The 25,738-nt window shown below is 40.1% G+C and overlaps 1 protein-coding gene across 1 annotated transcript in view; it reads left to right on the forward strand.

The window, feature by feature from the left end:
* Positions 1-25,738, forward strand: part of Itga2 (integrin subunit alpha 2) — a 92,446-nt gene that overhangs the window by 10,191 nt on the left and 56,517 nt on the right. The window contains exon 2 of the mRNA XM_005082774.4: positions 18,274-18,391. Within this exon, the coding sequence (XP_005082831.1) occupies positions 18,274-18,391 (118 nt within the window). The remainder of the gene's footprint in view (positions 1-18,273; positions 18,392-25,738) is intronic.

Raw genomic sequence — 25,738 nt, forward strand, 5'->3', positions numbered from 1 at the left:
TTTGTTTTAATTTTCTTGGACTTCAGTAACATAAAATTAATGTTCCACTTCTCACAAGTTTTTATTTGCAAATTTCCCTTGTCATTAATGTGTTTTACTGTATCTTCTGTCATTGTTAGAGGTTACATTTAAATACCTTCAAGGGATGTCTATAACCTTTTATGCATCATTTTCTCCTATACCTCTCTCTCTCTCTATATATATATGTATATATATATCACAGTTTTATTAATAAATTAAGCACAATTATCTGGGTACAGTCATGTACACATGCAATCCCAACATACAGGAAGATAGAGAATTCAGAGTTACCCAGGTCTACATGATGTATTGAGACCAGCCTGAGCTATGCCATAGTATATTCTTGCAAAAGAAAAAAGAAGAAAATATGCACAACAGTACAAAATAATAAGAAGAACAGCTATAGAAGTGCTCTATTTGTGTGAATGTAGTCTCCGTCAAAAACAATATAGTATGACGGCATCTTTTCCTTTGTGACGATGCAATGCATATGTGAAAAGGTGATGTGAGATGACTAGCACAGGTTTTGTGACATGGCATTAGGTGACTATATAAGGACTACCTGAACACAAACTCTGCAAGACCACGATAGATCCAAGATGGCTACTGAGTGGCTAAGAGGCAAGTACCTTGATATGCTTGAGAAGGGAATAATTTATGCTCTAGGAGCATGGAGGAGGAGATCTCACTGGGCTACTTAGACTAGCATGAAAATTAAGACGACTTATAAGTTGTTTCTAAAATTTCCATTTATTATGTGGATCGTGGCTCACTGTGAGAATCTCATCTGTGAAAGAAACTATGGAAGAGGGTGTGCTACTATAGTCAAACCCCCAAAATCAATAGCAGGGGAGCTTTTGTGATAGAACAGGAACACAGCTGCAAAACCTTGGATTTGCCCAGTGCACATTTTCCTAATGAGGTCAGCGGGGAAATGCTCTGCCTTTCTATCTCTGTTTTCCTGGCATACACAAGTATTCACATTCTAGTCACTATTTCTTTCATTGTATGTGTAGGTGGGTAGGTAGATAGATAGGTATGCATGTATGTATGCATGCATGCACGTATGTGTGTATGCATGTAAGTATTCATGTATGTAAGCATGTATGTATGTATCTTCGGCTTTTAACTGGCTTTGTTGTTTTAGAACTGCCTCCAGATGCAATGCTGGAGTTCTTTTGATTGTGAGCCTAGCCTTTAACGGCTGAGCCATCTCTCCAGCCCGCTGGAGTTCTTTTGAATGATGCTAAATGTGAAAGAGTCAAAACAGCCTTACCAAGAAAATCTGTAGATTAAGTAGTCTTCCTTCAGGCATAAATCAACGTATCCTGCCTTTTCCTAGTACCATTGTTGAATATTTAGGTTGCATCCTGTGGGATTTTCCTTATCCCTCCTGTACATAATAAGCTATACAAGAAGAATTTTTAATCCTATTTCCTTTTGGATGACTTCCCAAAACAGAATTGCAATGCCAGAGATGATGATGATGATGATGATGATGATGATGATGATGTGTGTGTGTGGGGGGGGGCTCTTGCCACATATACAATAGTATAGCCATCTGCAATGCAGATATCTATTAACTTCCCCAACATATTTTTCATTTACTTTTTGTAATTTGTCAGATATAATTTGATACACTAATCCTCTTTATTCACAAGGAATCACTGTTTTCAAGTTATGACTTTGGAATGCATATTTTGTGAAAAATATATGCAGATTCAGGCCAAAGAATTTAGGGTTAGAGCCCTCTGACACTGACCCAAAAGAAATCTCAAGAGCTCATCTAGTTCAGCACACCCCTGCCTCATTTTTATACCTGGAATTTAAAATGATTAGCACAGGGTACTCCAAACTGCAGTGCTATGTATGTGTATAAGATGCCTTTTGATCACTCTCTGAATATTTCCTTGAAAACCTCCCTTTTGTCTTTGCTGTTACCTACAGTCCCAACAGCTTTCACTTGAAGAACATGCTTGGCACTTTCATTTGCCATAAACTTCAAACAGGGAAGGAAGACATTCTGTTTTCCACGGCAGTTAACTAGGACCCATAGTCTGTAGATTGCACTAGTTAGCTATTACTGTGCAGACACCCTAAGTTGGTGTCTTGACCACCATTTATTATGCCTTGTAGTTTCTTACACTGGGATTTTCAGGTGTGTTCTGATTGGGGATTCTGGCCGTTTGCTACTGTCAGAGGGCAAGCAGCATTCCCTCTCTGCAGAGTACCAATTAGTCTCTGTAGCAAGGCATTCCCTTTCTGTGGAGTATCCATTAGTTTATAGTAAGGCGCCTACAGCACAACCTCACTCTCTTTGTGGTGACTTGGGTTCCAAAGTCAAGAATCTCAAAAAGATACTGCAAAAGAAGTTGGTGGACACGGCTTGGTGGTGTCAAAAACATTCTACTTGTAGAGAGGGTCTGAGTTCCACTCCCAATCACCATGTAGGCTGGCTCACAGGTTCACAACCACATGGAACTCCAGATCCAAGGAGACCCGATATATCTGACCTTGAAGGACATCTGCACTATTGTGTAAAAACCTACATTGAGACACACTATGCACATAATTTAAAATAATCAAAACTGTAAAGAGATGCTGGGAGAAATTTATGAACAGCTCTGTCCTTGACATAGAAGTCATACCACTGCCTCTCTCCATCCAAACAATGAGAAAGTCCCTCTTTACATCAGGGGGAGGAGAATGAGACTCTGCCTCCTGACAGAAGAGTATCAAAATATTCCACCACAGAAACTTAAACAACTTAACACTGCTTACGAGACTGCTCACTGTTTAGACTACAGTTCAGACATCAGCATTACTAACATCTGGGGCTTGATAATTCTTGCATGGGGGAGGAGGATGGACCAAGCAGTTCAGGATACTGTGCAGTGTGTCTGGCCTCCACCTACTAGATAGAACACCGCAGTGTGTCAATCAAAAATATATCAGACATTACCAAATGTCCCCTTAGGGAAAACCACTGAAGAAAACAAGCCTGTGTTGAAAGCATTTCTTGCTCGTGGCCACATAGAACTGAAGTTATGAAGAGTAGATTACATCCCATCACTCCTATAGGTGGTTTTAGATAAATCTTAAGCAAATTATTGTCTACTTTGCTGGTTCACAAGGATAATCAAGTGTAGTTATTATAAAGGGGAGAATAATTTACATATTGCAAATCTATAGACTCAATGAATTCATTTTATTACCGTTTGTTTACTTAGGGGAACATTAAAATAATGGCATGCCTATCATATGCCACTTGAGTGTCAGACACTGGGGAACAGTGCTAAGGTTGCTACTGGATATGTCACTCTCCCAATGCATTTTTCTTTCTTCATGAATGCCAAGGGCAGGGTTATGCTGCTGCAGTAATGAGAAGTTGAAAGTATCATTTTCTGCATTCGACTTATAGTTTACTTTTTTGTGTGTCTGTATCTGTAAGCCACACATCATGGAGCTTATTGTACATGTCACGTGCTCATTTTCAAAAGAGTACAACTTTAAACCTGACTGTTTCGATGGGGAGAAGGTACCTTCTACCTGCATTGTAATCCTTTCCATACTGAAGACAATACTACTAAAACCAGATTTCCTCTAGTTGTGTGTGTGTGTGTGTGTGTGCAGAAGATTGTGTGTGTCCTATGAACATTTCCAGTAACCATGTATATTCTGGGTAATGTTTAGTTGAACTTAGAGTTGAAGACTGTTAACTTAATTTCATAGAAGGGTCTGTATCACTCACTTCTTGTCAGTGTGGCTTCCTGGGAGGGTCCAGTGACTGATACCATTTTCTTGGGTTTCATGGTGTGCTTTTTCTGTGTGTCAGCAAAATGCAGCCATCTGTCATCTGACTAGTCATGATACAGCAGTTTCAGAAAATGAAATGGGAATTTGTTCAGGATATGCTCTTTGTGGCAAAACTGGGTGTGTCCTATAAAGTGGTGAGGAGGTCTGTGCAAGTTCTCAAGAAGTGTGCTAGTCTCAGGCCAGAACAATGATGCTAATAGTAAAAAGCAGAAAGAAAGCAAGTTTGCTACGTGCCCATCACAGGTTGGGCACTAGGGTGAGAGTGTCTCAAGCATTATCTGATGAATGGGAGCAACACATATTAACCTATTTTATGGTGGGAAATCAGCAGCTGTCATTGGCTGAGAAACTTAATCACAAGTCTGCTTACACTTTGCAATCCAAGCTCTTAGATACCACAGCATACTATTGTCCTTGTTCCATTAATGGATTTTTATATTAAAATATAATTAGCTTTTGCCTTTGTCATAATTCTGCCATCCTGCTCCATCAAATGTGAACAATCATCTTAGGGTTTTCCTGCAACTATCTAAGAAGAAAAGTGAGTTCTAGAGAATTATAAATAGAAAACTGTGTATATTTGCATGAACATATGACTTCACAGTATACACGTTTAATGCATGTCTTTTTAAATTTTATTTATGCAGAATAGTATATGGCACGTAGTCATTAATGTAACCACTAATCCATCCATCAATAAGTCAGCTCAGCAGCCTACATTCCCAGCCCTTGCTTTGAACCAGTCAGATGCTGAGTCATTTATTTATTAAACAGAACTTTGTTGACCATTCACTATTACATAAGTAATTCATTGTTTAGAAGTTAACTGGTTAATTGTTTTTTGTTCATTCAACAATTACTGCTGATAGTCTGTACTGTGAGTACTGGGCCACATGGCTAATAAAGCAAGCATGGTACCTGCTCTTATGGACAAAGCAGGCTAATTATAAAACATGCAGAAATTAAGTTCCAGGGATATCTCTGCATAGGCTCTGCCCCATACACTCACACAACATGATGCTTTTATTAAATTTTAAAAAGTTAAGACTACTGTCTCTCTTCCACCATATTTCAACAACAAAGACATCAGACACAAGCTAATTATTAAATTTTGTATTCTAGTGTTCTGGATTGATTCCTGTAAAAGAAAAGTTAAGGTGCCTAGAAATATCTTAACTCCTCTATGATTGGAAGACAACCCCAGACATTTACATAACATTAAAAATAAAATATACAGAGGAAGTAGATATACCTAACTGATAAAATTTCACCATACTAAAAGAAATAAACGAATCATTTCATTTAGAGAATTCTTTTGTAAAAACTGTTATTTGGAGAGGTGATAAAAAATGTGCAGCCACAAACTTTGTAAAAGATTACTGTAGATATGTTTGGGGAATCAATATTTTACTGTCAGTCTTTAGAAATGTTCCCGGGGTTGCTTTTCTGATTCCAAATAAATATTTTGTCTATAAATTTGTTTAGTAAAATTATTTCATTTCTTTGAAGAACTTCCCTTCCTCAAATTTTAGAAGCTTCAACCCCTGCAAAAATATTGCATCGCCCCTTACACATTTTAATGGGTCAGGCAGAGGATAAAAGCATATGACATGGGAATTATATTTGATTATGAATAAATAAATAAAATATAGGAAGAAGACAAAGAGTGGTGGGTGGAAATGGGGGTGATATGTTGTATATAGATTCTGTATTAGTTATTCATTATGGTATGACAAATTATCACACCTGTGCTGATGTGAAATGCATTTTTCTGAGTTTGTGAGGGTCCAGAGTCTGGATATGGCTTCACTGGAGTTTGTAGAAGACTGTAATCATGGTGTTGGGCAGAAGTAGATCTCACTTGATTTTCTGCTTGAAAGAGGGTTGCCTTTCTGATCTTCACATTGATGTTAGGATATTAACCATGATATTTGCTTCTACCTTTGCTTTTAATCTTCTCCTACTTTCCCCGAAAGGCATGCATGTCAGGAGATGGGGATCACTGGAGGGAACGCTGCAGTCTGTCTACCACAGTTGGTGAGAGGAGAGTCTCTGAGAGGTTGAAGGGTGAGAGTAGCTGGGATGCAGTGAGAGTGAATTCAGGGCCCTCTGGAAAAAGCACATAGTGAGCAAGGGGACAGATTGAGGTCAGATGTGCAGGGAATCAGGGTGTCAGCTATGTAAGCTTTAGATGGGTGGGAAAAGAGGTTCTAGAACAGTGGCTCTCAGTGGGTTTTGTCCCATTAGGAAGTTGAATAACACTTTCACAGGAGTCACCTATGACCATAGGTTAACATAGATATTTCCATTACAATTCATAACAGTAGCAGAATTACAGTTACAATTTTATGACTGGGGGTCACCACAACTCAAGGAAGTGTATTAAAGTGTCGCAGTATTGAGAAGACTGAGAACTACTGCCTAGGGGTAGAAGGGGACTGAGCACGCAGCTTTGAAGCAAGCTACTTCATGAGATACAATTGCAGAGGACTGAGGACTTAGCAAGGAGATGCTGAAAAGGTGTGTGAGGGAAGGCTCACATGACCAGGGAAGACCATGTAAAACATGATCTCAAATTGGATGAAACTAATAGGCACATGGAAGTGGCTGGAGGAAAGCCCACGAGGCCTCAACTCTACACAAAGAACTACGGGTAATGGAAGAAGAAGAAGTGTTCTTCCCCAGGGAAGAGTACATTAATTGGTCATCCAGTGTCAAAGAGTCAGCCCTGAAAACACACAAGAATATACACATGTAATGTTATACAGACTGAACAGGACAGACAGACAGACAGGCAGGCAGATAGATAGATAGATAATCTTCCTAAATACACACACACACATGTATATATTAACAATTAGTGGAAAATAGAGGATGTGAAGTTGAAGAAGGGGAGGGGTATATAGGAGGTTTTGCAGGAAAGAGAAGAGACGAAACATTAAATTATAGGATAATATGAAAAAAAACCAGAACTGTTTTTAAAAGACTGTAGAGAAAGATAGGGTGTGGAATTGGGTGGGGGACAAGGTAGGGAGGATCTCAGGGGAGGGTATGGTAGGTGGAAAGTGTTATCATAATATATTGTATGAAAATGTATTTCTAAAAAGGCTTCTAGTAAAGCACCCTGTGGGCTGGGATGTAACAAGCAGTTCTCATTTTAACTATTATTTTTCTCCCACACACTGGCTGAAGGTGTGTGACATTCACTTTGTAATGAACACACCAGATAGCAGGCCCCTGACTCGCTAACTGCATGAGGTAGAGAAAAATAGTGGAAAGACCAGACAGCAAGGGCCTTCTCTCTTACATGGAAGGCATTTAGGAAGAAGTCAAAATCAAACCATCACTTCAATAAAGCAAGTTCAACGAGTTTTCCCAGAGACTCTAGGGCCAGCACGATTGTTTCTCTGTCTCCAGCTCACTGTCAGGAGACAGCAAGTCTGCCAAATGCAACTTGTCCTCCTGCATTCTTTTCAAAGTGAAGAAAATCTATTGAGTTGCTAGATGGCACCAAGTCACAGCAAATGGATGTAAGAAACAATTACAGTGGGAGTTTTGAGATGGCTCTTCCTTTCAAGATTGAATTGTTAAAATTCGAAGAGACCTTGAAATGATCTGAGTGCTTGCAGTCATCCTCCAGCACTTGAAGCAGCTTCTCCTCTCTTTCTCCTCCCCTGCTCACCACTAGCTCCCCTAAACACACACACACACACACACACACACACACACCACTGAATTTTTCATAAAAATATGAACATTTTGTGAAACATATGGAATATATATCTTTTTTGTATTTATATATATGCCTTTATGGACAGAATCTCTGAGACCTGGAGCCATAAATTTCTGATAAAAATTGACTTTCCCTTCTCTAGTTTCCTCTAGTTTCTCTAGCACTGCTTGACAGGTACTGAGGACAAAATACCTTAACTAACAGAAATTTATTCTCTAAAAGTGATGGAGTCCTGCATTCTAAATGGTTTGGGGACAACTACTAAAATGGGTGGGGTACTTGCAAATGGCCATCTCATTTTTGTTTGTTTTTGCATGGTCCTTCCTCGTGTGTGTGTGTGTGTGTGTGTGTGTGTGTGTGTGTGTGTGTGTATGCTGAGAGAGAGACAAAGAGACAGAGGCAGAGAGAGACAGAGAGAGGTGGCCTTGACATTGCTTCTTCTTCTTGGGAGGACAATGCTCATGTTGGATTAGAGTCCCACTGTGATGGTCTCATTCAGTTTGAGTCACTTCCTGACAGTCCTTTTGAGTGAAGCCTACAGCATTCCCTGAGCCTGCATAATATATTTAGGTGTCTATTTCTGATCATGCGAGTGATGCTATTTCTGTCATCTAATTGCCCAAAACATGATATATACATTCACTGTAAACAAATATTTGTGAAACAGAGATAGATGTTACTACTCACAGCTAAGCAAATACCATAAGTAGGCTGACCTAGGCGACCCTTGACACACTCTAGCTAGTAGTATTTGTATGGAAAGGTTAGGTGAACATCTGCCTGTGGAGTGCACTGTCCTACAGGAAAGAGGAAACGAACTTGTGAACTTGCCTTTTAACTGCAAGGGTTTGCAAGCCTATTCTTTGCCCTGAAGGGATATAATTATCTACCAATGTAGTCAAATGTAAGCCCAGCCCTGTGGAAAAAAGAGCAAAGGTTCTGCATTCTTCCCATACCCATTTTATTGAGTTGAATGGTGACCCTCAGAAATAAGTCACCACTTAGTCCCTATTGCTGTATTGACTAGTTTTATGTCGATTTGGTGCATGCTAGAGTCATCTGAGAGGACAGAATCTCAATTGTGAAAATGCCTGCTTAAGATTGGGCTGCAGGGAACCTATAGGAGGATGTGGATATAAACACAGATGTTCGGGCTGCCTCCAGGCTTAGAAGGAACTACAGAACATCCGAATTGGAAACTGGAGGAAATGTGACTGCTCTTGTACTGTGGCAGAATATTAGATCTAACTATGCCTATCCATTGTCAGAAACACAGTTGTAAAGCTTATACTTGGGTTGTTTAGCTGATCCAACTTCCAGATATAATACTGAAGGCAAAGCCTGTCTTTTCCTTGCTAACATAGCAATTGTGAAGAGGCAAACTGAAGAACTAGGGATCATCATCCTTGATGATCCAGAAAATCCGGTACAAAGAGGTTACCCAGGAAAGATGTGCTAATGAGAACTTATCTATTGGCACAGATCCCTGTGATATGTACTATGGGTTTAAAGGTTTTTAATGACATTGTGCCACTAGAAATGCTACCACTTCAAATGGGAAGGACAAGAACCCAAGACTTCTGCTATGGATGGGTAAGAAGTCTTGTGGTGCCAATAGTTCATGCAATAGAGTCATGAATAACAGAGTTATTCTCAGATATAATGAAAACTTCCCTTCTGGTGTCAAACAATTTGCGACTGGTGACTCCTTTACCCCGTTTTCTGTCTTATGGAGTGGAATCAACTTTCCTGCATCTGTCTCATATTATATGTTGGAAGTAGAAAATTTGTTTGGTAAGTTTGGAAGCTTAGGTATGAAAAGGAATTTTGTTCTGCAATATAATATTCAACCATCACTCATACTGGATTTGGATGATAAATTTGTGACTGCAGTGTGTTGATAATAGGTGAGATTTAGGGCCTAGAGTTAGTAGAGAATGAGTTGAAACTTTTGGAAAATATGATGCATTTTACATGTAGCATGACTGTGACTTGTCAGGGATGTAGACAGTAGAGAAAAATAGACTTAGTGGTCATTCCTGTAAAAAAAAAATGTGTCTATGTCCTAACCATCAGAACTAGTAAATGCTATAGTGCTATCTAATTTGATAAAAGGCAACTGTATGTGCAATTAAGTTATGACTCCTCCTAAGCCTAACAATAAGTGTCCATGTGAGAGAGATGCAGAGGCAGATAAGACACAAACAAGGAGTGACAGCATGACAGATTAGGGCAATGCAGGGACACGTTGAAGTGTGTCCTTAGTTCCCAGAATCTAAAAGAATTAGGAAATAGATTCTTTCTTGGAGCCTCAAGAATGGTCTAGACTGCTGACAGTCTGACTGTCAATTTCTTACAGAACAAGTTTCTGTAGGTTTGAGCCATTGGCTTCTGGAGTAGCCACACGAACCCAATATAATGTAAACATAAGGACAAGAAGCCCAGTGACTGTCTCCTCCAACACAGATCCTCTGCTAGTTGCTTTATATTGACTAAAATCTTGATTCAGTATACCTCCATTTGTGACTCTTTGTTGTAGCCATATAAGATAAAAGGCAGGCCAATGGCCCCAACGCAGTCTAAGTTACTGTGTGTGACATCCCTCTTCTTATAAAATTTCACCCGTATCACTCTATCATTGTCTTTTCTTTCCCTTTCTTCTATGCCCTTCTCACTAGTTCCACAGTCCTTGTGATTATCTCTCCAGTAGCCTTGCCTTTATTGTCTCTGCCCTACAACTTTTATTTTCTCAGCAGTTAATCAAGAAGTTTCCTATGCAATCATAGTTCCTGCTTATGTTATATAAGATTCCCCTGTTAAATAGCAATCTGTTGTAGCATTGCCATTTTATAGTTTTTATTTGTGTCTACATGTTTGCCTCTGTGGGTCTATGTGCACAATGCACATGAAGGTGTTCTCAGAGGCTAGAAGGGACTCACATTCCCTAAAACAGTAGATGCAGGTGGTTATCATGGATGCTGGGAACTGAACTTGGGTCCTCTGTAAGAATAGTAAGTATTCTTTAACCACAGAGAACTCTCTTCTGTGCTTAGCATTGAATTTAAAAACATATAAGACATATGATATATTTAAAATAACTTTAAGGTTGAAAGCAGTGATTGTGCGTACATACAAGAGAGATGAGCAAGAAAAGTAAGTTGAGAGCAGGAAAACCAGGAGAAGGAAGTATCTTGGAAGAAGACCTCCTCAGATCTAGAAGTGAGGGTCTCCAAGGCTGAGAACACAGTCTCATGTGTTTGGATAGCAAAGTCAAAGAGCAGAATTTGCAAGTGCAAGCAGAGTGAGCTCCAGTTGTCATCACTGAGTCAAATAAATTGTAAATGGAACACAATGAAAGCATAGCAGAATGACTTTTTAGAGTGCTTGAGCAATAAAGGGTTATTGACATATAAATTATTGCTACAAATTTAGGATGTTGAGATCTTCCTGACCTTCCTTCTGTCCCACGCACTGGAGCAGGGAACCACAGGCTCAGGTCCCTATTTGGGGGTTCACTGATGGTCTGGGGGTTTCTCTAGGGAAGAAAAATATTTCACTACTGCACTCTCTTGTTGATGATTTTCACTGTACTCAAGAAGTAATCAGAATTTACTCAGGCCGGGCGGTGGTGGTGCACGCCTTTAATCCCAGCACTCGGGAGGCAGAGGCAGGCAGATCTCTGTGAGTTCGAGGCCAGGCTGGACCGATAGCCTCCAAAACAATACAGAGAAACCCTGTCTCGAAAAAAAAAAGAATTTACTCAGATAAATTCGTTTATCATGTACATGAGATAGGTTTGGGTTTGGTCTTGTTGATGGTACCAGATGCCAATATTTAAAAAAATAAGATAAAGTCCTGATATTTTTGTTTATTTGGACAAAGAATTCTGTCTTAAATGTCAATATTAATTGCTTTCTAGTACCATATTTCTAAACTTCCAGTCTTGGCTCTCCTCTTAACCTGAATTATTTCTGTGCTGATATCAACCCATGTCTTCCTGCCAATGAACCGTTGATTGGAATCCCTGTCCCACTTGTCCTTTAGTGCACACAGAGGGGCTCAAATCTCCATAAGACACGTAGTTAGACTCTACTGCCAAACATGGCTATGAATATGTTTCCATAAACTCTACAACCTACATCAAAGAAGTCAAGTTTCTTGTGAGGTTAAATCTGTTCAACCCCAATCATCTCAATTATCTTGCAACTTAAAATTGAGTTCCAGAGTATGGTGAGAAAATAAATTCCTCATTTACCAAAACTTAATTCTTAAATGTTTATGGTTTCTAAGAAAACTATTTCAGTTAGGTGGTGGTGGCGCTCACCTTTAAGCCCAGCACTTGAGAGGCGAAGGCAGAGGCATCTCTGTGAGTTCAAAGTCAGCCTGATCTACAGAGCTAGTTCCAGGATAGCTAGGGCTGTTACAGAACGAAACCCTGTCTCAAAACTCGCCTCCAAAACAAAACAAACAAAAAACCTGTTTCAGTAGAAGTTGCCAACTTTCAGAGAAGGGATGGCTCATACAATTATTTAAACGAGAAATAAACACAAAATTTGCATGAGTTAACTTATGCTTAACTGTCTGGTCATCTGGTCTACACACTTATATTAAAATGGCAGCATGCCAAATCAAGGATGAAATAGTATCCCCTTTTTTATTTTGAAAATAGGGAAATAGCATTACCTTATTTTACTTGTATTGAGAATTGGCATGTCTTGCTCTGTTTCTATGTTTGTAATGTTATGTTATAATTTTTCATTTTGTTGTCAGCTTGCAAGAGTGGAAAGTCAGAGAAAATATGGATATTGTTTGTCTTGTTCATATGCTGTATCCTTGGGATGTAGAAAAATTCATGGCACAAAGGCTTTATATAAGTGTTTGTTGCATGAACTACTCTTTAGTGGTTATAGACATGTAGGCATGGTTGCAAAGGGAAGTTAAAGATGTAGGCTTAAAGAGATAATAGGAAAGTATCTTTACAAATGGTGGGATTACAAAGGGGAAATAGGTATTGAGTTGGACAAGATACTCCATATACAAGTATTAGATTTACAGAAACTGAGGCAACAGCTTCTGTTCGATGTGAATGAATGGTGCAGATAATGAGATGTAAGTTATTTTAAGAGGGAAAGAAGTGTGTTTGGTAATACTTAGATCTATCAAAAGAAGCAGGGTCTCAAAAATGATTTAAATAGCAGAAAAGGAGAATTTTAGAACCAGTAGAATAAAGAGATGGCGATGACGAGTGACATGTTTGAGAACATGAACAGAACTTCTAAACAGTGATGTTGGAGAAAATGAGCCATGCCAAGCCTTGAGGAAAAACTTGTACTTAAACAATAAAGACATTTAACCTTCATGAGTTTACTTTCCTTATTTTCCATTGGTGGTAATGGGTTTTGCAATCACTCAAAGTTATTCTGGGGTTCAAATAAGTAATGATAATTCTGCCAGACATGAATACATGACCATTAAGATACAATAGGTTTTAGTGGAATAATGGATAATAGGATGTGTACTATGGTTTAACTATGGATGGAAAAATGCTGGGATGAATATTTTTAAAACTAATTGCACTTATATTTGAGAAATGGGACTCTGAGTTGTCTTATCCCCCCCCCAGTTTTTTATATTCAAAATAATCATTGAGAAATGTGTTATTTAAACTGTGTTTTGCTCAGTAGATATCATCTTAGGTCCTGAGGTTGTAGAAGTGGATACACAGCTAAGAACATGAGGGAGAGCCTGAGTGCAAAGCCCCAGAACCCATGTGAAGCTAATGCAAAACCAGCTGCAACCCCAGTGCCCCTCACCAAACAGGGGGTGGAGACAGGAGAGTGTTGGGGCTTACCAGCTGCTGGTCTAACTCCAGGTTCAGTGAAAGACTCTCTCAATGGTTTGATAGAACAGGATGCTTGACACTGTTCTCTGGCCTCCATGTGTGCATGGGCATGTGTACTAGACACACACACACACACACACACACACACACACACACACACCTTAAGTGCTGAAAAAATTATGGGTAAATAAAAAGTCAGGTCTGGTCTCTCAAGAACCTTGCATTTTAGTTGACAGAAGCAAACACCAAGAAATTATGGACACCTGAGAAAACTGCAGTGGGCTAGTGTTGGGAGACAACACTGCTGCTAAATGGAGGGATTAAGGAATTCCTTAGAGCAGAGACTATTCAAACACAGACTGATATGATGAATGATTTCTGAAACATCAACTTAGAATTTGGAGAAAACTGCAGACAGTGAGACAGGTATCAAAGGCCATGACTGGAATGTTCTGGGTGTGTTCAAGGACAGATTGAAAAGGGATGTGTCTGGGACCCAGTGAAGAAAGAAGGAAAGCAGAGGGATGAGGCCAGAAGGCTGCATGAGCATCAGATAGGGAGGAGCTTTGAAGCTCTGTGAGGAAACTAGATTTTCTCAGTGCTATCTTGGGGTGTTTGAACAGAAAGATGAAAGGATTTCTTCCTTTTAAAAAATGTTTTCTTATATACATTGATAATATACATCAAGATACACATATTTATAATACAATTAGATTGTTAAAGTGCACTCCAATTTCCTTATTTGTAAGTCAATCATTATATATGTCTATATGTATATGTAATAATATACATATGCTACATGTATATGTAGTATACCAGCATTTTAGTCAAAAATGGATGACATAGAGTAGAATGAACTCTTAAGAGAAAGAGAAAGGACATGAAGTTGGCTGGGTAGGGAAACAGAGAGGAGTTGGGAGAGAGGAAAGAATATAATAAAAATATATTGTATGAAAACCTTTAATAAAAATTTTTAAAAGATTATGTTTCCCAAGAGTGTAATAGTGATCTTGTGTGTTTATGTGCATTTTATCATTGCATAATAACAAAAGCAACTGACAACACATTTCTTAAAACATATACTTGCCATTATGTGAAATAAATGCCTATAAATGCAATATATCATAAAATGTAACATTAAATAATAAAATGAACTTCATCCTGATTCACTTTCTATTGTATGATTTGCCAGAGTCTAACTTAATAGTGGGAGGGATCAGCATTATTGTATGTCCAGTCACATACATTCTTCCTGGAGTTAGATATGTTTAAGGTGACAATAGTTTGACATCACCTCTCAAGCTTTAACTAGTATACATAAAACCTGGTAAATATTCACACAGTATTTGCTAAGTTCTCATAATGAGTGAATATGAGTATTGATTAGAAACACTAGCCTTCTGAATGCCACTCTCGAGACTGAACTTTTTTTATTACTTTAATTTTAAATAGCTTGCTTCACATGTCAATCCCAGTTCCCTCTCACTCCCCTCCTCCTGCATCCCCCCCAACCTCCCACCCTATCGCCATTTCCTTCCACATAGTGGATATCTAGAGTCTGTCATTTCACTCAGGGCAGGGTCCAGGCACTCCCCTAAGAGTCCAGGCTGAGAGAGCATCCCTCTTTGTGCTATGGACACACGAAGTCCATTTTTATGCCAGGGATAAACACGGATATACTGCCCAGGGTCCCATATGTTGCCCAGGCCTCCTCAATGACTCTCACACTCAGGGGGTCTGGATCAGTCCCATGCTGGCCTCCCAGCTGTCGGTCTGGGGTCCAAGAGCTCCCCTTTGTTCAGATCAGCTGTCTCTGCTGGTTTCACTAGCCCATTCTTTGCCAATTTGCTCATCGCTCCTCTCTCTCTGTCACTGGGTTCCATGGGTTCAGTTCAGTGTTTAACTGTTGGTGTTTGCCTCTGCTTCCATCAGTCACTGGATGAAGGTTCTAGGCATATAAGGTAGATGTCAAGTTCATTATCAGGAATGGGCATTTAAGGTAGTCTCTTCACTATTGCTTAGCTTGCCCGTTGGTGACATCCTTTTAGATTGCTAGAGGTCTTGCTGGTGCTAGATCTCTCTTCAAACCTATGACTCCCTCTATTATGGTATTTCTCATCATGTTCTCCCCCTATTTTACCCCCCACTCAACCTTCCTGTTACCCCATTACCTACTCTCTACTCTTCTTTTCCCCCTCACTTCTTCCCAGCTCCCACTACTCCCCCACCTCCCACCGTGTTCCCAATCTGTTCAGGAGATCTTGCCTCATTCCTCTTCTCTGGGGTACCATGCATATCTCTCTTAGGTTCTTTCCTGTTTCCCAGTGTCAGCGGAATTGCAGACTGACACTCCCCTGATCCATTTCTAAAATCCATATATGAGTGAGTACATACTATGTTTGTCTTTTTGTGACTGGGTTATCTCACTCAGGATGGTTTCTTCTAGTGCCATCCATTTACCTGCGAATTTCAAGATTCCATTGTTTTTTTTCAACTGAGTAGTACTCCATTGTGTAAATGTACCACATTTTCTCTACCCACTCTTCAGTTGTGAGGGGCATCTAGGTTGCTTCCAGGTTCTGGCTATTACAAATAATGCTGCTATGAACATAGTGGAACAGATGTCCTTGTTGTATGAATATGCATCTTTTGGATATATGCCTAAGAGTGGAATTGCTGGGTCTTGTGGTAGATTGATTCCCATTTTCCTGAGGAATCTCCATACTGATTTCCAAAGTGGGTATATGAGTTGGCACTCCCACCAGCAGTGGATGAGTGTTCCCCTCTCTCCACATCCTCTCCAACATAAATTGTTATTGGTGTTTTTGATTTTAGCCATTCTGACAGGAGTAAGATGGTATCTCAGAGTTGTTTTGATTTGCATTTCCCTGATGGCTAAGGATGTTGAGCACTTTCTCAAGTGTCTCTCAGCTATTTTAGACTCCACTATTGAAAATTCTCTATTTAGTTCTGTACCCGACTTTTTAATTGCATCCTTTGGTGTTTTGGAGACTTCCTTCTTGAGTTCTTTGTAAATTTTGGAGATCAGCCCTCTATCAGATGTGGAGTTAGTGAATGTCTTTTCCCATTCTGTGGACTGCCTTTTTGTCTTGTTGACTGTGTCCTTTGCCTTACAGAACCTTCTTAGTTTCAGGGGGTCCCATTTGTTAATTGTCAATCTCAGTGTCTGTGCTACTGGTGTTATGTTCAGGAAGCAGTCTTCTGGATGTGAGGGTGATCTGGCTGTGACATCTGTCACCCCATTGATCACCAGGGTTGATTCGGCTGATTTGGCTGGCTACGCGGGTATCCCCTTCCTCCCTCACCGCTCCATGTGCGTCCCTCCCAAAGCGGCACACTTGGTCGAAGAGGACAACCTTCCCCGAATAGAGGAGGACTGGTTTTTGGTCAAGGCTATATGAGTAGCTGCACTCTCCTGCCAGAACCTCCAAACATGCTCTCAAGGTCCAAAAGTGATTGAAATCTTTTGAGGTGTTATTTCCTTTTGCACTTTGTCTCCTCAGTAAAAAGGAACAGTGGTCCTATGAAGAGGCATATGTTATAGGTCAAATTCCAAATGTTGACCCCTGCAGATTATGTCACAGTGTATTTCAAAATTAATATGTGCCCTCTTCTTCCTGGCAAGTTTGTATTTCTAAGAAATAATGAGCTGGGTTTTTAGAGTGAGCAAACGCCCAGTAGAGTATTTTTGGCACTTAAAAAGGTGCATCGACTGCTTCAACTCCCCAAAGTGTCATCAGTTACTTCATTTTTCCTTTGGAGCAGTCTATAGAATCTCCTCCCATAAGTTCAGAAGCACAATGGTAAAGCGAGCCTTTTTAGCCAGCCTTTGAGTGCGTGCAACTACAGATGTCCAAAACATCATGCGGCCTTAATGCCGCCCTCAAAGTGAAACCTTCCTAAAGGGTGACATCAAATTGAAAGAGTCCAGGATTTTTAAGCTCTGCAAAGATAAATGCTGAAGCCACACAGCACATGACACACTGCCATCTTTCCAAATGCACAAAGCCTGACTCCTACAGTGGGAAGGACTCCCAGCATAAATGCTTTCGAGGGCGTTCACCCTACCCTTCTCTCCCCTTCAATCAGAAACAAGTTTTTAAAAAGGTCTATCGGGTACTGTCTCCGTCGGTTTGTTCTGTTTTCTGCGATTGTCATTTATTGACCCTTAAGGAAGCGAAATGAGAAGACAAAAGTGCTTTTGGCTCTTCCCACTGGAATAAAAAGATAATGTGCCATTTCCTAAGTCTTTAGCCTACAAAGCATCATTTTCTGTGAGAAAAAAATTGATGTTGATTTCCTGGCTGTGTCTTTCCCCCTTCCTCAGTCAGCACTGCGTTTTTAACACATATTTCATATGGTGACCATGCCAAGAATATGGTACCCTTCAGACACTCTGTGTGAGTAGCCTAGAGTCTTGCTCTGTGAGGAAACACGGATAGGATTTAAGTCACTTCATGATGTCTAGAGATAGTACAACAGTTTAAGAGTCAAGTGTTTTGATACAGTCTCTTGTTCAAATCCTGGACTTCCCTTACCACTCAACATGAGAACCTGGGACCTCAAAAATTCCTGTGAAGCAAAGATAATAATGGCAACTGTCTCCTGGGACTGCTGGGAGGATAGTTAAGGCAAGGAATTATGCATATGAGTGTCTAGACCCATGCTAGGGTCCACAAAAGTACATTAGAGGCAGTAAATATTATTTCTTATAAACACAGATAAGGAGAATGGTTAGCAGGTCAAATAAGGTTGCTTATTTAACATGGTCTTTAACAATCATATTATACGCTTACATTGAAAACTGTAAATATGGACTATGCTTTCAATTTTTAAATAGGTATTTTAAGTTGTCTGGCATACAATGTTGGCCTCCCAGGAGCGAAGATATTTTCCGGTCCTTCCAGTGAACAGTTTGGCTATGCAGTGCAGCAGCTCAAAACCCCCCAGGGCAACTGGTAAGGCTATTCTTTCTTATTATTTCAATAAAATACAATTGTATAAATATAATATTTGAATGACTATACTGTTAATGGAAGGTGCTTTAATATTGCTTCTTGACAGTTTCACCATCTTACTCTGGCTGGTCCAGACTCCACAGAAATACACTTGTCTCGTCTTCAGGATGTGTTGGGAAATAAAGGCACACCCAGATGGGAGGAAAGGGTTTATTGAGCTTACACTCCCTCATTATAGTTCTCAACAAATGAAGTCAGGACAGGGATTCAAGCAGGGCTTAGAACAATCTGGCACTGAGTTTGAGGTTGTTTTGATTTGTTTCCAGTATCAGCTTTTCAGGGGCAGAATAAGTCTAAGTGAAAAAGTTTATGAATTGGGGAGGAACTCGACCATTGGCTAGTGGCAGTTGAATAAGACTAAAATGACAAAAAGATGATAGAGACCTTAATGGGCAAAATCCTGAGAAAATGAGAGATAGCCCCATCAAGATATTGTTAAAAAGGCATTGGTTTCAGTGGATTATATTGAAATTCCAGTGATGATCAGGTGACGTCAAAACCAGGGGCATCAGATAATTCTAAATCCTCCCTTAGCCTTCCCATAACATTCCTTGTATAAATAATGGCAATGGCTATTGGGAAACAAGGCCCTACTCTATAATTGGCAGGGTTAGTGCCTTGAATACCAGCATGGAACTTTCTGGTAAAGTGTAACTTTTAGTTTAGGATCATAGCCTTCCCCTTCAGTTAGTATCTAATCATCATCCTGCACAGACATACTGCCCCACACAGAGGAGAAGGGACAATTCATGTCTGTCTAAGGGGCTGAATGCTATGAAGGTACAAAGCAGAGAGCAAGCCTGTCAGAATCTTCTCACTGTCTTTGTCTTGCCAAGCAAGGAAATAGAACAGACTAAGCCATGGACAAAATTACCTAAGCCACTGTGGACTGGATACAGTCCCTATGTGGGGTGCAGGAAACACAGCATGGAACTTGCCCTCCAGATTGTGGAACAGTCTAGGAGGAAGATTTATATGCAAAATAGGAATGCATAAATAAAAGAGAAGGGCTATTTCAGTGCCAAGCCTTGTAATTGCTCCTGTTTTCATGCTTCTACCTCCATTAACTCAACAGTGAGAGCTCATTTTTCCTTTCCAAGGCCCAAAGACACTAGAGGTACAAGATTTATTCATGACCTTTGCCATTTGCCCAACCCTGTCAGTGGCCTTCCCTGGATACAATGCACCAGGGTTAGGTAGTCCTCATTCAGGACAGGCTGCCTTCACAGGGAGGAAGAAAAATAATTCAAAACCTGGGCTCTGGAATTGCCTATTTGTTTTGACAATTGGCACTGTGCCCTTTCCCACTCCCAATTTATGACAATTGCCCAGACGTTATGGAAATAGCAGATGTGGGAAAAACTGTTTAAATGTTAACTTTCCTTCTGATACTAATGCAGTTAACTTTTAACTTTTGCTAGGAATTCTTTCAAGAAATTGTGAGTGTTTGCTCTTAATTGAGTTCATCACACACACACACGCACACACACACAGGTGCACACACGCACCTGCATGCACACACGCGCCTGCGTGCACACAGGCACACGCACACGCACACGCACAGGTCCCTTTAGTTCATTGCTGTCTTGCTGTTTACTCTGCAGTATGTTTTGCCCCATTTTCCTCTACTTACTTTGACCTCTTCACAATCTCTTCTACCCTTGACTCCATCTCTTTGCCCTTTTCTTCTAATGCATGCAAGGTTCTAGTCACACTGTTATTTTCTGGGGTGCCGTTGGAGTTGTCCTGTGTGTCTGATGTTTCACTTCAAGATCTACTAGATTTTAATGGAGCAAACTTGGCTATTTTCACAGTTTTATTTATTAGATTTTTATTACACCCTAGACTTTTACTTTAATAGTATTGGTGACATCTCTATTACTTCTTGAACCTTTTCCATAGTCTTCTGTGAACTGTATAGGTTTAAAAGCAAGATGACCTCCCAAGCAGAGCTGCTGTACAGCCCTCTGGCTAAGAGTAAAACCTGGTGTGCTCTTTCTTTGGCGTAGGCAGAGGAGTGTCGGCCTGCCTCCAGCCTGAATCTCATACAGCGGATGTTCAGTGATGACGTAATCCTTATCACAAACAATCTACAAGGGCCTGAGACATGTTTAAGATCATTTCCTGGAATGAGTGGTGATATGCACTCTTTCTGTTTGTGTAATCTGAAGGCTTGCCCCAAGAACAATCTGAGTCCATTATATGACTCAAAATCATCGTAACTGAAATCACTTGTGAGACGAAGACTAAGAATGAGGGGTATTTCCAGTCATGGAAATGTATTTTCTTGTTTTGTCAAGGACTGGTGCATTCTACTTCCTTATAAAGGAGAGAAGGACTGTGAATGAATATTGCAGCAAAAAGAAAAAACACTGTATCTATATATGGGCACATGTTATTGTTTTTACTTTTTGGTTAAGAGAAGTTTTAATAAAGTTCTTTCTTTACTCTAAGTGTGATAGCCCCCAACAAATGTCTCTGTAGGAGAAATTTAAATAAAAAGTTCTATAGAAGTGAGAAATGTTCAGTTTTGTAGCAGACATCAAAGGCTATGTGTGTTAAATATCCCTTGCTCTAACTTGCTATCCCATCATCTCTTCTGAACTTGAGTTTGTGGTGCTCATGTACACACACACACACACACACACACACACACACACACACACCCATTTCCCTAAGGGGTAACATTTCATAGGTGACTTCCTTCATTTGCAAATTCACCAGCAAGAAGCAAGGGTCTATTTATAACTTTCTAAATGTCCTTTTTTGTCAATAGCCAAGAATTATAAAAGGATGGTACTCTTATTCATACACTGTGGGCTTTGGAATTTCTAATGTTAATATAGATATTACATAGAGTAGGCTCCAGTCACAAGTAAGGTATCCCCTTCAGAGTCTAGAGGGCATCTCAAATCCCAGATGTCTCGGTGTCTCACATACAGCTACTGAGCTTCTTCATCTCAATGTCCTGCTCTGCTGACAGTGTCCTTTGTCATGACGACAACCCTTCTGCTTAACTTCCCAACTCCTAGGACTTTCTTCGGTCTTGTGGTCATCCCTCTGTCCCTCTTTATTCCTTCCTCTGTTTAGGTTTTTCTTTGAAAAACAACCTAAAGAGATCCTGCTGACCCTACTCTGACCAACTATTTTAAACAAGACGAATGCTCACCACCGGAATTCTCTGACCCTATGAGAGCCTCTGCCACCTTTACCCAGGAGACCACAAGAAGGCTTGACCTTCTTCCTTGTGGCTTCAGTGCAATCTTTTTGAAGAAGCACCCGTTAGTTCCCCAAATGTGTCACATTATGAGCACTTTACTCAACCCCCCTGAAGCCCTCCTTACTTAGAGAAAAAAAACAGCAAGACCACACCTCCCAAATTTCCCCAAATAGAATAATCAACTGGGGACAAAAGTGTTCAAATGCCTGAATCCTGGAAGGCAGTGGGAGCATCTCATTCAAACCACCAAAGACACAGTGTCTTTATACAGAAGTCTATAAGTGATCTGCCCTCCTTGCCATTTGCCTCTGCCCTGGACAGTCGTGCTTATTGTACCCCCAAGCCACTCGTCCACCAAAGTCTCCTGACTTTTTCTTAAAAATCACCTTTAAGTCTTGAATACTTAAGCCTCCTTAAGGCTTGAATACTTTTTTGGGAGGTGGCAGGAGGTCTTCTCTAATCATTTGAATAAAGATTACACCACACTCCTAACTCTGTTCCATTCTTCCTCCTTCCAAAGCACTGGTCACTGCCACCATGTGGTTTACTTACAAGATTTATTATCTATCTTCTCCCTAGAATGTAACAATTGAGGCCAGAAATTTTTTATTGACTTAATCATTGATGTATCCTTAGTACCTATGGTTCATAATAGTTGTTCTGGCCAAGTTTATGTCAACTTGACACAAGCCAAGGTCATCAGAGGAGGGAGCCTCCATTGAGAAAATGTCTCTATAAGATCAGCTGTAGGCAACTCTATAGGGCATTTTCTTAATTAGTGATTTATGGGGAGGGCTCAGCCCTTGTGGTTATTGCCAACCCTGTGCTGGTGGTCCTGGGTTCTCTAAGAAAGAAGGCTGAGCAAGCCATGAGGAACAAGTCAGTAAGCAACACCCCTCCATAGCCTCTGCATCAGCTCTTGCCTCCAGGTTCCTGCCCTGTTTGAGTTTCTGTCCTGACTTTCTCCGATGATGAACAGCAAAATGAAGGTATAAAAATATACTCTTTCCTCTTCAGTTTGCTTTTGATCATGGTGTTTTAGCACAGCAATAGTCACCCTAACTCAGACAGTAGGTCTTGGCACCATACACAACTTCAAAAGTGGTCTACTGCACAGGGCCAAGACACACAGTCTACATAAGAATGGTGCCTTCTGGAGCTATATAACATGCCCATTCCATAGGCACTCATTAAACACTTCTTGATGATACCATATTGTTTTAACTGCACCTCCTTCAACAATCTCTATGAAAATCCTCACTGTTGAAGAAATGCCTGGAGAGCTTAGAGACCCACAGACCAAGGGAAGATATTTTTAGCAGCTGTTGGATTGTTGGTTTAAAATTGTCTGACCTACATCCCCATAAATATTGTTTACTAACTAAACAAAGCACTTTGAATTCCACTGGAGGTGGGCAAATTGGCTACTTTTTGGGAGTCTACATAATCACTATTTTCCCACAAGATAATTGAATAGTAAGTGTTATTTAAGATAGTCTTGGAAGGATTCCCAGTTTCACTGTAGGGAAGGAGAAGTTTATATCTTGGGCTTTTGTTTGGTTTGGAGAATCAGCACTCATGGATATTCGCACAGCTCTATTTTATTTTCTGGTTGAGAGTCAATGAAATCTATAACTACAAAGAATTCCTGTCATGTTTTAACGTGGCTTTCCCACCTGTGGATTCCATGCCTCCCTTTGTAACATTTGTCCTTTTGTACTTCTCTCTGTTACAGCTATATTCCATAAAACTTTATGGTTGATAGTACCAGCCTCATTAACTTCCTGTCTGGTTAATATAATAATGCCATTATTCCCTGGGAGTGGCCTCTGGTGACTTCATAACCTCCTCTCATGAGTATGAGCTGTAAGGAACAGGATTCTGTGAAAGCCTGTGGGTATGATGAGGTGTCTGTTGCAGGGTGGGAAATGTTACTAATAAAGCCCACGGCAGTGGTCTAGAACCGCCCCTGGAATTGCTGGCCTGGAGGTTGATACATAATGTGCAATAGTATTTACAGAATGAGTCATGTGTAATCTGGACTCCCTTGTTCCTCAGGTGCACCCCAAATGGGCAGGTTTTACGTTGTTTTCTCCTGTCTTACGTTAATAATTAATGATAGCAGATGAAGACAATAATATGTCTCACAAGGATGATCATGGCCCATGTCTGAATTGTGGCTTCCTTCAATAACTGCACAGCCCTACAGAATGCCAAGGGGCAGAGTCACACTTTCTGTAACTACTTGTCTTAAGGTACTTCATTAGTTGCTCTTCTCGTTGTAACAAAACACCCAGCAAGAATATGTTAAGGATTAATGGTTCATTTTACCTCACAGTTTGAGGGGACAGCCATCATGGTGAGGAAGGCATGAACACAGGAACATGAAGCAGGTGGTTCACATGTCATCTGTGGTTGAGACGCATAGAGTTATGAGAGGGAGAACTCAGTTAGATTTCTCCTTTCCATTGGATCAAAGCCCCCAACTGTGATGACTGCTGCTCTCAATAGGATGCATCTTCCCTTGTCAACTCCACCTTCTGTGAAATAACCTGTGTAGACACAGCTGAGGCATGGTTCCATCTGATTCCAGATGCAGTCAAATCTGACTGTGAAGATTAACCATCATGGTGCTGTTTTCTTCCTAGATAGACTCTGCAGTCTACTTTCCTCTATGTGGAACCTTGAGCAGAGAACCTCTTTGTTACATGGAGACTCATAACTGGTCATAGGACTAAGTGTAAAATAACACTAAGTGCTGAGTTTTGCATTTGTCATCTGTATCAGCTCCTCACAATCTAAGCCTCAAGAGACTATGCAGAAAGGGGAGTAGGCAAAAGAATGTAACAGTCAGTGTATGGGGAGTTAAACTGGGAAATGATGACTTGTGGATTTGCATAGACATTGAACACACCAACTCCCTGTAACTTTGTGCTATCTCCACATTATCAGTACAAGATCAACCCAGTCAACATTCCATCATGGATGAGGAAAGGGCACATTAGAACCTACTCCTAGCTGAGGAACTATGGGTAATTGATGACTGTTAGAGAAGGAAAAGTCTATTTTCTTCAAAGGTTTACTTACTGGTAGGCTGCCAAAAACTCTAGTGTAGGGTCACACACCGATGTGCTTATGGGTAGCACTAACGGGACTCATAGGAAATTTTAAGGATTTTTAAGGGAGTTGGCTTGGGAGTGGAAAGTGTTATGATCAAGACACATTGTACACATGTGTGAAATTTTCAAAGATAAATTCAAAACATAAAATGTTTTAGAAGTATAACTTTGATGCATAGTAGAATGTACAAGCTGAATCTGAAATAGCTGAACAGAACAGTCACAGTGTATTCCTTCCTTTTGACTCTCATACTTTTCAAGACCCTTAATCTATGTATCTGATGTGATTGAAACATTGAGTACAAGTATCATTTTAAAAAAATGCTAATATATATATATACATATATATATAGTGTGTGTGTGCGTGCGTGCATTGACTTCAATTTCACCTTTACTTGGACAAAAATATGTTCTTTGTCTAAAAGATAATTATATATTATTAATTATTTTCCTTTACCAAGACACTTCTTCCTATCAACAATTGAAATGTTCATTTTTTCATCATTTGTTGAACAATTCAGACACAGAATCTCTGGCCCTCATCAACCTTCATATATACTGGAGGATCTAGTCCTCAGAGTTCAAAGAGCCAGATGGCTTTCTGGATGGAGGATTATCCAACAGGAGATGTAGCTGATGGGTAGAGCCTGCTGTTCATGGAATGGCATGGCATGTATGAAGGTCTAGAAGCAGAGAAGACTCTGGTCTAGAGAACTGAATCCCATAAGACTGAACTCTTCAACCCCAGGAGAATGCAAGAATAAGACAGGGTTCTAAGGAAATCAGGGGCCTATCACCTGCTTCTTTAAGATGTGTCTGTGCACAAAAACCAGAAGAATGCTGTGAAGACATCCTGCAAATGAATACTAGAGACTACTAAAGATGAGAAGGTTGAGCTATTGTTGAAACATTTTTCACATTACAAAGGAGATTCCTAACTGCCTCGAA

Source organism: Mesocricetus auratus, unplaced genomic scaffold (assembly GCF_017639785.1).
Source record: "Mesocricetus auratus isolate SY011 unplaced genomic scaffold, BCM_Maur_2.0 Super-Scaffold_100020, whole genome shotgun sequence".
NCBI lineage: Eukaryota > Metazoa > Chordata > Mammalia > Rodentia > Cricetidae > Mesocricetus > Mesocricetus auratus.